This window comes from Pelophylax lessonae (genome assembly GCF_965119305.1).
Source record: "Pelophylax lessonae genome assembly, chromosome: 3".
Taxonomy (NCBI): Eukaryota; Metazoa; Chordata; class Amphibia; order Anura; family Ranidae; genus Pelophylax; species Pelophylax lessonae.
This window is the reverse complement of record NC_138770.1, coordinates 466,727,081-466,741,212: the sequence shown is the minus strand read 5'-3', so window position 1 is coordinate 466,741,212 and position 14,132 is coordinate 466,727,081. Positions and strand designations below refer to the sequence as shown.

Sequence of the window (14,132 nt, the reverse complement as noted above, 5' to 3'; positions counted from 1 at the left end):
GAGGAAGAGAAACTGGTTCTCAACAAAGGCCTAAAATTCGCACCTCCGAAGACTCTAAACAAGTTTAATACCTTTATAGATGTTCAAAAATATGTAAGAAAAATGAATATCAAAAGATACCTCATCACAAATCCCACCCGTTCGACCTTAAACAACAACAATAATGGATACATCCATACTTCACTAGCTAACGCTTCACTTTTCAACCCCCCCGGAGGATCCTCCTCTTCGGTCCAGGTCTTCAGAGACCTAGTAATTAAAGATGTTGAGAAAATACGTATTAAGAAACCCCCAACCAATGACGCATTACAAGTAGGGTTACAACAACTATGTAACGACAAAAACATTGTCATCCGTCCCGCTGATAAAGGCGGGGGGGTGGTTGTTATGGACAAAGAAGACTATATTTCAGAAATGAAAAAGATCCTAGATGACAGGGACACATACAAAATTCTAAAAAACAATCCCACATTCAAATATAAGAGAGAACTCCAAGGCATTATTGATAGAGCCTATAACACAGGCATTCTTAACAAGAAAGAAAAAACTTTCCTCATCCCTTTAGCTCCAAGACTAGCGGTTATTTACTTTTTACCAAAAGTACACAAAAACCCTTTAAGACCTCCAGGACGCCCTATTATAAGTGGCATAGATTCTCTATGTTCCCGTATCGGGAAATATATCGATGAATTTCTTCAGCCACTGGTTACCAAGATGCCATCTTATTTAAAGGATACCACCCATGTCCTAAACCTGGTGCAAGATCTGACTTGGAGGGATGGATACATAATGGCAACAGCGGATGTGAATTCGCTCTATACGATCATATCCCATCACCATGGTTTAGAGGCAGCCAAATACTTTCTAGAGATGGATGGTACAATACCAATAGAGCAAAGAAATTTTGTGCTCCAATTACTCAAGTTTGCCATGACACACAATTTTTTTTGGTTCAACCACACATATTATTTGCAGGATCGCGGAGTCGCCATGGGCGCGAAATTTGCGCCCAGCCTTGCAAATCTGTTTATGGCAAAATGGGAGGAGGACGTCGTTTTTGGTAACCGTCCCCCTCAACTTGTTTTGTGGAGGAGGTACATCGACGACGTCCTCCTCCTATGGGATGGCGACTCCGCCTCCTTAGACAGTTTTATGTTGGGCCTTAATCTTAACGATAGAGGCATTAAGCTTGAACATAATAGTAGTTCTACAAGTATCACCTTTCTAGACCTTAATTTAGAAGTATCTAACAACTCCTTGGTTACAAGGACTCACTTCAAAAAAACGGACAGAAATAGTTTTATTCCCAAAGATAGCTGTCACCACCAGGCTTGGCTTACGGGTGTACCTAAAAGTCAATTTTTACGCTTAAAACGTAACTGTACACACCACAGGGATTTCATAAGACAGGCCTCAGATTTAAGAAATAAATTCATTGATAGAGGTTATGATGAACAATCCCTTGATAACACCCTTAGTGAGGTAATTAATATGGATAGAAACACCCTATTGGTTCCCAAGAGGCGTGATGTCTTGGAACAAAATAAATTCAAAGACATATTTCTAACCACTTTTTCAACCCAACATTACCTCATCAAAAAAATCCTTAAAAGACATTGGCCTGTGCTAAAAAACGATCGCATTCTGGGTCCAACCTTACCAGATCAACCTGCGGTAGTCTACAGAGGTGTCCCATCCTTGAGACATCAAATAGCCCAGAATGTAATAGAAATCCCAAGAAAACCCACATTCTTTGCTGAATTAAAAGGATACTATCCGTGCCGCAGATGTAACATCTGCGCTATAAATAGCTTTAAAGGAAGAAAGATTGAAAAGTTTCTTTCCACACAGACAGGAAGGGAATACTCAATCAATTCCTTTATCACCTGCAGCACAAAAAATGTTGTATACATGCTACAATGTAAATGTGGGAAACAGTATGTTGGCCGTACTACCAGGGCCCTGCAGGTTCGCCTTGGCGAACACGTTGGTAATATAAGAAAGGGTTTCCCTGGACACAACGTGTCCAAACATTATAGCTTATGCCATCATAAGAACCCTAAACATACCTTTTTCACAGCAATTGACAAGTATACTCCTCATTGGAGAGGCTCCAATGCCAAGAGAGAAATCTCAAGGGCCGAAACACGATGGATTTATTGTCTCAAGTCTTACGTGCCATTCGGCTTAAATGTAGAATGGGACGTAAACAGTTTTATTAATAATAGCTAATATGACTTTCTTATTTTTCTTTGTTTTTATCTGTTTTTTTAATAAAAAAAAAAAAAAAAAAAATTTTTTTATTAATCTTTTATTGATTTTATGTGATAATAATATATGGTGATATGACGGAATACATTACTGATAATATGATTGATGTAAGGAACGAACATCTCCAGGCTATAATTCCAAATTATATCTTTGATACCATTTGTATCTGTATGAGATCGGGACTAAGCACCTCGTTTTGTTTTCTTTCAGAATTAATTTTTCTTATAAGATTCACTAGTTTGCATAATTATTTTTATCCACTAGATGGCGTTGTGCACAATTTATTTCCTACACATTTTTTCACTATTTTTTATATACTATTAATTTAGTCACATTATTATTTATGTTACCCCATAAACATATGAATATCAATTGGTAACTTGGTCGATATCTATCCATTGTAATAAATAAACTGCAGTGGATAAAATAGTCCTGGAGACGCTGAAAAGTTTTTTCATTATCACTGACATCATTTCTGCTCTCACTCATGTAATGCTGAGTGTTTTTACTTCCGCCCTCCTTCATGTGATGTATTTCCGCCCACACAAGAAGCCATCCAGGGTGCTCACTTCCGCCCTCTCTTACAGATATCCTGGAGACATGCGCGGCCCCGCCCGCCTTATGAATATGGGGTATATAGGCGTGGAGTCACGTCTGATGGTCACACCCCTGATGACGCTAACCTATAGCGAAACCGGTCGGGTGACCCAGACGTGACGAGACCACGCCCCCAACAAGCCGGCTACCTAGATACTAACAGCGAGGGAGATGTTCGTTCGTTTCCAGCGTACCTGTAACCTTTAGATGCCTTGAATTCACATCGCAAATGTGAGTGGTTTTATCTGCTTTTTACTTTTAAATAAATGCCTTGTATACGGAGTTACACTATGTCCCTGTCGTAATTTGTTTCCCACTATGTGGACATCGCCATTGAGAGTTTAAAGGAGACATCCTGTGGCCATCCTTGGCATTACACTTAAGCTTTCTGTGGTCTACTCATTAGCTTGAGAGACCTACCCGTTCTGGTAAGCAGCCATCTGATTTTCCCTGGGTGATTTACACGTTGGTGTCTATTATATTCTTACAAGGAATTGCGTGGATGCACTCTTTGGGATCTTGTGGCACACCTTCTTGGATTTTCTCCTAATTTTTGCATGGACTTTATTGGGATTTAATTTAATTATTATCCTAATTTTTCACTTTATTATATTTTACACTGGATGATTTATGATTTATGTGATTATTGATATACATTGGTGAAATTCACATTTTTAAGGAATACTGATTAATTTCAGGTTACCTTATCCTGACACACATACAGAGTGATATATATATTTTCTGTATTATATATTTTTTGTATTTTTTTTGGTGATTTCATTATTCACTATTTTCTAGCGCAGCACATTTTCGTTTAATTTCCACTATGGGTTTTTTCTGTGATTCCTTTGTGCAGCAGCTCACCCTACAATACTAATTTTTTATAATTATATTAGCGCAGAAATATCCACTTTTACATAATACTTTGTAGCGCCACCTTTTGCTTATAGATTACAGCTATAAGTCGCTTGGGGTATGTCTCTATTAGTTTTGCACATCGAGAGACTGACATTTTTGCCCATTCCTCCTTGCAAAACAGCTCGAGCTCAGTGAGGTTGGATGGAGAGTGTTTGTGAACAACAGTTTTCAGTTCTTTCCACAGATTCTCGATTGGATTCAGGTCTGGACTTTGACTTGGCCATTCTAACACCTGGATATGTTTATTTGTGAACCATTCCATTGTAGATTTTGCTTTATGTTTTGGATCATTGTCTTGTTGTAAGACAAATCTCCATCCCAGTCTCAGGTCTTTTGCATACTCCATCACGTTTTCTTCCAAAATGGTCCTGTATTTGGCTCTATATATATATATATTGTGACAGGAAGTCAGGTAAATCTGGGAATGTAGTCACAGGCAGGAGATACATTTCCACCTGATTTAGAAAGTTCACTAATTAATATAGGGTGTTGGCTACAGAAAACCTAGCCAGCAAGAAGTTGAACAGATTTCAGCTGTTCAGAATGAGGAAATGAAGGCCTCTATAATTTGAACAAAGGAAGTCCTATTGATTGCTGCCTCCTGTCGCCGTGTGGGCTGGGAGAAGGAGGACAGTCAGATGAGTGCCTCCCGATAAGCTGTGTGGGCATGGGAGAAGACCCCCTGAAGTGATGTGTGCTAAGGAGGGTAACCAGTTGTGAAGACTTCTCAAGGTAAATAAATGCACTGCTTGCTATGTGGAGAGACAAACAAATGAACTGTGTTCAATGAGAGGAGTGTGAAGAAACAAAGGGACAGCTTAAATGAACATGTGCTGTGGTGGAGAGATAAAACATGGACTATTGAGAGTCTGCTGTATGACCAGCCAAGTCTGCCCAACAGTAGGTTGGGGACAGACTTCATTAGATAGGTTCCAGTGTGTGAGAAGGTAGCTGCCCACAGTGGCAAGGATTTATTTTGTTTTATTTTATTTTGGCTGTTTTGAGGCTTGCAATTGTGTGAAGTAAATTGCATGAATAAATCAGTGTTGTTTGCAACCACTGCTCGGCTATCTCTCTGTGAAAACGCACCCCCAAAGGGGTCATCCACGCCTACCACCGAGCTAATCCTTCACAATATATATGTGGCTACCTGTGTTTATATATAGCCATAACACAGTAAAAAAGTGGCCAAAAGTGGATGTAAATTATGTTGAGAGTGGATTTTATTAGGAGGCTTCATCAATAGATTATAAAAAGTGCATGATTACAGTAATCCATACATGTGGTGGTGGAAGTGTTCATTAATGATTAAGTTGTATCATAACACATTTTAGCATACTGATATTGGATTAAGAGCTGTTTGTATATGGATGTCAATAAAACAATACATTGTTGGTACAAAATTGGCAAAAATTCATATGTAAAATCAGACACATGTTTGTAATATGTAGATCGCATCCTCAATGCTTGATGCGTTTGGTGGATTGTATTTCACTTCCTCAGGAGAAGATGTAATATATGTAAAAAACAGCTCTAGGAACAATACGTAATGTTATGAACAGAAAGTTGTCCGGGGACGTCTACACCGGGAGTTGTGGGAGTATTGCCATGAACACAGGTCATGGAAGTGAGGACCTCGCAAAAAGTACAGATCTCCATAATGTGGTCAGTAGTGGCATGAGTAACAATCTCAAGAGAATTCTGAGTGATTATCCCCCTCCTCCTCCCCTCACACCCCACGTGCCCTCTGCATCATTGATATGATCAATGGACACTTGGGGTACACGTGTATGTAACATCAATCAAATTATGTTCGTTGTGCAATCAGTTTTTAGCTCAAGTTTAGATTAGTTTAGACTGATTGATTAATAGCACCGTGTATGGTCCACATAACATTTTTCGATACTGCTCATTAGTGTTGGTTTATTTCACAGACACAGACAAAAATGTCCTCCTTTTGTGGAATATCCTCTTTGGCACATTTTTGCAACAGATTATACAATTAGCTCATCCTTTCTGACAGCAGAGTACTTATTTACAAAGAGATATCTTTCTGGTGGGAAACATTTGAGTATGTGCACATACTGGACAATCAATGGGTGCCCATGTTGGTGGTGTGATTTATTGTTTCCTATTTGTTATATTTATTTGATTATACAGCTGTATGGATAATAAAAGTACATTTTGTAGGTAGTGTACAGTAGTCCTTCTTTTTTTTTTTTTGTATTTTGAAGATATATGTGTGCAGTTGTAGTCAGATAAGGAGCTTTTTCTGTTTTTTTTTCTGTGAAAAATCTTGAATTGCAAATAAATCCGCAACACATAAATCTTTTACATAATATTCAAACTTACAACCTCAAGCCAAATCTACCAAAATCCATCTAGGACCAAAATATAAGGGTACAGCACAACTGTAGAGTTACCTTGTCATATGTAAAGCTACCTGACCTACTGTAAGACTGAAAGATGTATTATAGTGGTCCACAGTATGTTGCAGCAATCTCCCCCTTCACATTCTCTGTGTATATTTACTTTTCACTGCCTTTTTCTTCTTTGAGGGCAGTGCAAATTTTCAGGCCTGTCAAAGGATGCGTCATCATGCCAACATCACTGAATAGGTTAGCACAAATGTCTATTTAAGTAACAAGGTTTAAATTCAGCGAGGAAAGCCTGATGCCAAGGCTCGACAAGAGCAAGTCACAGTGGTCTGTGTATAAGGTAAAAAGATGTACACACACACAAGTATAAATAGCTTCAAGTGTGAGTAAGCTATAACAATCATTTTATATTACTTGCTCCCTTTTGGTCTTTTAAATATACAACTAAAAATGGTTTATCACATCTGTTTAACAAATGCAAAAAATAAAAAATAAAAATAAAATCCAGCCTAAATCTTGTGAGCTGATATCTTCCTGTGCTTTCTGCCACTCGACCAGTGGCGGCTGGTGCTCACAATTTTTGAAGGGGCGCAAACAAAAAAATATAATAGGCATTGCTTTGCAGCAAAAAACGCCGTAAACAATTGTGTGACTTTGAGGTTGCAAAAGTGTGGTAATTAAGGTATAGTGTGCCCCCTTTCAATGCAGAGAGACCAGTGTGCTCCCTTTCAATGCAGAGACACCAGCGTGCCCCCTTTCAATGCACAGTGACCCCCCTTTCAATGCACAGTGACCAGCATGCCCCCTTACAATGCACAGTAACCAGTGTGCCCCCTTCAAAACAGTGACCAGCGTGCCCCCTTCAAAACAGTGACCAGCTTGCCCCCTTTATTGCAGTGACCAGCGTACATGCCCCCTTTCAATGCGGTGACCAGCGTACATGCCCCTTTCAATGCAGTGACCAGCGTACATGCCCCCTTTCAATGTAGTGACCAGCGTACATGCCCCCTTTCAATGTAGTGACCAGCGTACATGCCCCCTTTCAATTTAGTGACCAGCGTACATGCCCCCTTTCAATGTAGTGACCGGCATACATGCCCCCTTTCAATGCAGTGACCAGCGTACATGCCCCTTTCAATGCAGTGACCAGCTTATATGCCCCCTTTCAATGCAGTGACCAGCATACATGCCCCCTTTCAATGCAGTGACCAGCGTACATGCCCCCTTTCAATGCAGTGACCAGCGTACATGCCCCCTTTCAATGTAGTGACCAGTGTACATGCCTCCTTTCAATGCAGTGACCAGCGTACATGCCCCCTTTCAATGCAGTGGCCAGCGTACATGCCCCTTTCAATGTAGTGACCAGCGTACATGCCCCCTTCAATGCAGTGACCAGCATACATGCCCCATTTCAATGTAGTGACCAGCGTACATGCCCCGTTCAATACAGTGACCAGCATACATGCCCCCTTTCAATGTAGTGACCTGCGTACATGCCCCCTTTCAATGTAGTGACCAGCGTACATGTCCCTTTCAATGCAGTGACCAGTATACATGCCCCTTTTCAATGTAGTGACCAGCATACATGCCCCCTTTCAATGCAGTGGCCAGCGTACATGCCCCCTTTCAATGTAGTGACCAGCGTACATGCCCCCTTTCAATGTAGTGACCAGCATACATGCCCCCTTTCAATGTAGTGACCAGCGTACATGCCCCCTTTCAATGTAGTGACCAGCATACATGCCCCCTTTCAATGCAGTGACCAGCATACATGCAGAGACCATCGTGCGTGCGTGCCCCCTTCAATGCAGTGTGCCCCCCCAGACCAGTGCACTTACCTGGAGCACTGTCGCAGCAGCGCCTTCTCCTCAGTGTCCCGGCGGCCGGCTTCTCTTCAATCCCCCGGCGGCGTGTCTCCTCGAGTCCTCCCGCTCCCGCCTACTCCTCGGCCAATGGCATGGGGTTTGCCTTGCGGCCAATCAGGAAGCGCGTATCGGATGCGCTCCCTGATTGGCCAGGAGGAGGATCCGTGTGACAATAGCAAATTTTCATTCGCTATTGTCACACAATGGGTGGGCTCGGGACGCACTGCTCTGCGCCCCAGATCCACCCTTTGCATCGCCCTATTAGAGCCTCTGGCTTTAATCAGGTGATGCCAAAAAAAAAAGCCCCATTGAACTCCATGCGTCATGCAACACTGTACCCATATGAAATTTTTATCATTTTTTTTTCCCACACAAATAGAGCTTCTTTTGGTGGTATCCAATCACCATTTGGGGTTTTATTTATTTACTAAGCAAAAAAAGACCGAAAGTTTTGAAAAACACAAAGCTTTTTTCATATTTTGATATAACATTTTGCAAACAGGTAATTTTTCTCCTTCACTGATGGGCACTAATGGGCACTGATAGGCTGCACTGATGGACACTGATGAGGCACCCCTGATGGGCACTGATAGATGGCACTGATATGTACTGATAGGAGGCACTGATGGGCACTGGTGAGGCGGTACTGGTGGGCTCTGATGAGGCAGCACTGATGGGCACTAATAGGGGGGCACTGATGGACTATGATAGGTGGCACTAATGGGCACTAATAGGTTACACAGAGAGGTGGCACTGATAGGTGACACTGATGGGCACTGATAGGTGGCACTGATAGGCATTACTGATCAGTGACACTAATGATGAGGCACTGATTGGCAGCACTGATGGGCACTGATAGGTGGCAGTGGTGAGACTGATTAGCAGTGGTGATGGGCACTGATAGATGGCACTGGTGGGCACCGATTAGTAGCATTGGAGGGCACTGATTAGCAACACTGGTGGGCACTAAGGGGACTGATGTCCCTCTAACAAAAGACGGTTAACTACTTTCTTCTTTTCACACGCTAACATCGTGAGGGAAACAACTTCTGTTTACTTCCATCACTGATCGACCCTGTACAGTCTATTTTTTCTGGCACAACTGATCAACGTGGGTCGATCAAAACCAACATTATTTGTCACTCATCACACACCAGCTCATTCCATTTTTGCCATGCTCGATGTTCAATTCAATCATTATGTCAATTTGGCATTGATTGTTCAATGTTATCACACTGTGTATGGCCACTATAACACTGTACTATGTAGTCCTAACACAGTTCCTGTTCTACAGTGACAATTCTGCTCAGTACAGTGGTCACCCTAGGACAGGAAGTAAATACATGGCAGAATTAACCAGTTAAAATAAAGGAAACAAAAGTTTAAAAAAAAAAAACAAATGCAACCACCACATCTAAGGACCGGTAAGCTGCAATACTTCCAATTGTTTTTCTTGGGTTTAGATATGCTTTAATTATCATATGCATTTGGTCTTCCTTGGGTCAAAACAAAGTGTAGTAATGTATTGACTATCTAATACTAATGATAGAAGACAGGAACTAATAGAAAATTACTTTTAGCATAAATATTTTTTTTAAATAATTCAACACAAAGTGGAATTAAACCTAAAAGCAAACATTTATTATATTGCGGCTTACCAATTCTTAGATGAGAAGAAAAAGGGATGTATTCCAGAGATAAGACTATAATCCTTCCACTTTATAAAACTCTGGTCCGACCTCATCTGGAGTATTCTGTCCAGTTCTGGTCGCCAGTCCTCAGGAGGGATGTGTTGGAGCTGGAGAGAGTCCAGAGAAAGGCAACTAAACTGATTAGGGGGTTGGAGGACCTTAACTATGAAGAGCGTCTGCAATCGCTCGATTTATTCTCCCTGGAGAAGAGACGTCTGAGGGGGGACATGATAGCAATTTATAAATATCTTAATGGGGATCTCAGCTTAGAAAAAAAGCTGTTCATTCGAAGGGATTGCATGAGGACTCGAGGACATACAATGCGATTAGAGGAGAAGCGTTTTAACCTCAGGCAACGAGGGGGGTTCCTTACTGTTAGGGCTACAAGATTGTGGAATTCTCTACCACAAGAGGTGGTTTCTGCGGGAAGTATGGTGGCTTTCAAAAGACTCTTAGACTTACATCTCAAGGATCAGAACATTCAGGGCTATGTGAGATGATTACAGCCACGCACACCTACACAGGTTGAACTGGATGGACTATTGTCTTTATTCAACCTCACCTACTATGTAACTATGAGATGGCTGCATTCAATTTCTTTTATAGGCTTTCTTTCTTTTATTTTAATTTGGTGATCTGGCCAGTAAGTCTGTTGCTCTCTTGCAGATTGTCTCAATTACAGGGATGAGACAAACCATTTAACATTGATAAGGGTGCTTACAATGATCAGCTTTTATTTATTAATGAAAAAACCTTTATCCCAAAAGGAAATTTAAATTTGCTAGTACATTCAACACTCCCCTTCTCCCAGACTGTCCAACTGTGTCTCCTGATCTCATTCATCCAGAGAAGGGGGAGGGGCTCTAATACAGGAGGTATGTTAATGGCCAGAACACCAGGTAAAAACAGAGGAAAAAAGCCTTAAAAAAGAAAATGAATACAGTTACCACATCTAACAATAGATAAGCTGCAAAATATTATTACATTGTTGGTTTTAATACCACTTTAATTAATAGCCAGTTTTATATTTACAGATTCCCATGTAACCATACCTATACAATGGCGGTAGGATAAACAAATGTAAATATCAAGCAGTTATGAAAACTGATAGAAATAACTAAAACAATGATTATTTTACAATGAAAGAATATTCAATATTTTCTCACCTGAAAGTATATTGGGAAAGCTTAAAGAAGACAGAGGGACATTTGCAGTATTCTTGGAGACAGCACCATCTTTTGATCCATACAATAAAATATCTGGAGAACTTCTGTTGGTCAGGTTTTTATTTTGCACCTTAATTAGTTCAGTTGTCCAGTCTGCAGACTTGCTGTTGATCCCTGATAAACTGCTGGACAAGTTATCGCCTTCTTTACCTTCTCCTTTTTTGAAGTGCTGCAATTGTTGATACTGGTAACCATATAGCGGTGGGCCTAAAGTATTAAAACATGAACTTGGAGACCTGCTTGTTTTAGCTGCAGGATAGGTTTTGACTTCCGTACTGTTTTCACTAGCTAAGGAACTTTCCTGAGGGACATCTGCAGTGCTAGAAAGTATTTCAGCAGAATTTTCTTTAGATAAATCAGATCTCTCCTCAGTCATATCAGTTGCATCATCTATTTTATTTTCTATGTAATGTTGAGCCACTATAGCTCCATCTGTGTTGTCACATGTTCTGGTAATCTCAGCTGGGGAAACTGTATCGGGTATGGAAGAGACCTCATCAATTTCCTTTAGTACTATCTGCCTATCATCTGCAGAATTTGGAAATTGTTTTTCCAAAGCAATGTGGGTACTCACAATTTCAGGTGTTCCTCCACTAATACCGTTAGAGACTATAGTTTTTTTCTTTTCTTCTTGAGGGCTGCCAGGCAGTTTTTCTTTATTAGATGGGAACTGTTCACTGACATCCCAAAATAAAGTGTGAGAGCTTGTGAGTTGTCCTTGAAACATTTTCGACAATTCGCCAGCTTCACTGCACCCTTCCTGAGAGAACTGCATCTTAATTGCCTGCTGAATATCTGAAAGCAAATCATCTTGTTCTGTGGCTGAATGGAAGCTGTATATATCCGTGTCAGATCCCGAACTGGTCTTTTGTCCCTCCTGCGTCTCATTTGCAGCGGTTGCTGTCAAGGACTTGCAGACAAAATTATCAGCATCTGTATCAGAGAGGCCTCCTTCATCTGCTGAAATGCTAATTTCTGGAGTTTTCGTAGCAATAGAAAGGGTACTGTCCATCTCTTCCGTATGCATATTTGGCCCCCCCAGGACATCCTCTTTTGAATCGCAGGTGCCATCTCTGGACTTGGATAGTGTCTTTCTTATCCTCAGATTGGAAAATACAGATGATCTTGACTCAGACTTGCTTCTTTTCTTACCATGGTGGTCGCTGCGTTTTCCTAGGGTCCTTCTGCCTCCTTTTTTTGCATTCTCTCCATCATCAGGCCTAGGGTCTATTCTCTCCTGCCCATCGCCAGAGGATTTCTTTAGCTTCCCATCCTGATTCCCCATCTTGTTCAGAAATACGTTTTCTCTAGCCAGTCAGTCATTTCCCTAGCATATAATGAAAGAGCTTATAGAAAGAGAAATCTCTTCATTCTGCTCTACAGGAAGAGATGCTTTAGTCTGTTGTGTTTCTCTTCCGTCTGCTGCCTTTGTGCATAATGAGCAGCTTGCAGGCTGCTCCTCAGAGACATGCTCAGTGCTCAGCTGCACATTGCTGACAGCTTCAAGCTGAAGCTGATCCTGATGAAATTGCTGCGTGGTCCTCATCTGTGTACATCATTACAGCAGCCTCAATCTCAGAGCATTCACTTTATTTTAATGAATGAATTGTGTAGAAAAAAAAGGTTACAATCAAGATTTATAGTTACTCGCAATAAATAAATGAATCAAAATGCATGATCAAGCTAGAACACTTGGCAGAGGGTTAAAAATACAATAACATGAGAAAAAAATCTAGATAATCATTTTGAACTAGTATTTTTTCAATAGATGCTGAGTCATCTCAGATGTCTGCAAGTGTACAGATATTGCAGCCTGTATTTGAATTCAATAACAGCGAATGTGTACTTGTTCCTTTTAATAGATAGTCCGGAATGGTCCAAACAGATAAAATAATTATTTTTTTTGTCTTTTTCTGATTGCTAAAGGGATGATAAAGAGAAGACAGTAAACAGAGACAGTTACGTGCAAGTAAGTAATCTATAAGAACCAGCAATTAAATTAGCTGATACCAGTGAGCTGAAATCTTACTGTTTGCTATGAGTTAAATAGGCCTGAAAATGCATTATACTAAATTAGACCTGCTACAATAAAACTATATAAAAAAAATGCAGTGCCACTTACAATTATCAAACATAGGAAAATCAATATGAAATGGGAAAATCAATATTAAAAAAATGTATATACTGTATATACATTGATGTTTTAAGAAACATCAATTGATACCTCCCAGCTGCAAATCAATAAATTAAAAAAAAGCTAACTATAACACATTTCCTCTCCATATTAATCAAATAAATATATACAGGCATACCCCGTTTTAAGTACACTCACTTTACATACACTCGCAAGTACAGACACAGCCTGGTCAGCTTGGCATGGCACTACTCCCTGTTTTTAACTTTGGTGTCTATGGGAAATCTTGGTCAGTTTAACATGGCTCTACTCCCAAACCATAAGTGACATGGATACCAAACGTAGGGAGCACCGAGAGGGGACCCAGGACTACAACATATCCTATTTGTGGCCAGCCAGCTTGCCAAGGTAATCTACCATATCATAGCCCTGGATCCCCTTAACATGCTCCCCAAGCTTGGTGTCCTTGTCAGCAGTGCCATGTCAAGCAGACCAAGATTTCCTATGGAGCTAGTGTATTTACATGCATTGAGAAATGAAAAAATGTATTGCTTCACTTTAAGTACATTTTCGTTTTACATACATGCTCTGGTCCCATTGTGTACTTAAAAGTGGGGTATGCCGGTAAAAACAAATCAATCAATTGCATGAAATATGTGCATCAATACATAAAATAAAATTACTTGAATCAAAAAAATACAATATGAATACAAAAAAAAGAAATGTTGTGCAATAAATAATATCCGTAAAAACACCAAATGTGATAATGTATCAATCCATCCCCATGTTGTGCAAAGTGTCCAGTGCTTCAAAAGTGTTGTTTTACAATAAACATGCGTTATATTCCAACAGTGTCCTGTGTTCTGAATCTTCAATACTCTAAGTGAAACCTCCACTAGTCACACAGAAAGACTCACCAGAACCTATGATTCAATGGGTCCACTTTTCAATTCACCACAATGGCATATCCTCCAAAGGACCTCCTCAGTATGACTCTTTTGTAATCAAATATTGCCGGAAACAAGAAAGCACCATGTACATCTTACATAACC

General features: G+C 40.4%; 1 protein-coding gene across 1 annotated transcript in view; it reads right to left on the bottom strand.

Annotated features, from left to right (window-relative positions):
• The window catches only part of LOC309551828 (formin-2-like), a 138,048-nt gene extending 125,764 nt beyond the window's left edge, over positions 1–12,284 (bottom strand). Inside the window, 2 exon segments of the mRNA XM_082252525.1 lie at positions 10,887–12,263; positions 12,266–12,284. Of these exon segments, the coding sequence (XP_082108651.1) occupies positions 10,887–12,263; positions 12,266–12,269 (1,381 nt within the window). The 5' untranslated portion in view covers positions 12,270–12,284.
• Between the last annotated feature and the right edge of the window lie 1,848 nt (positions 12,285–14,132).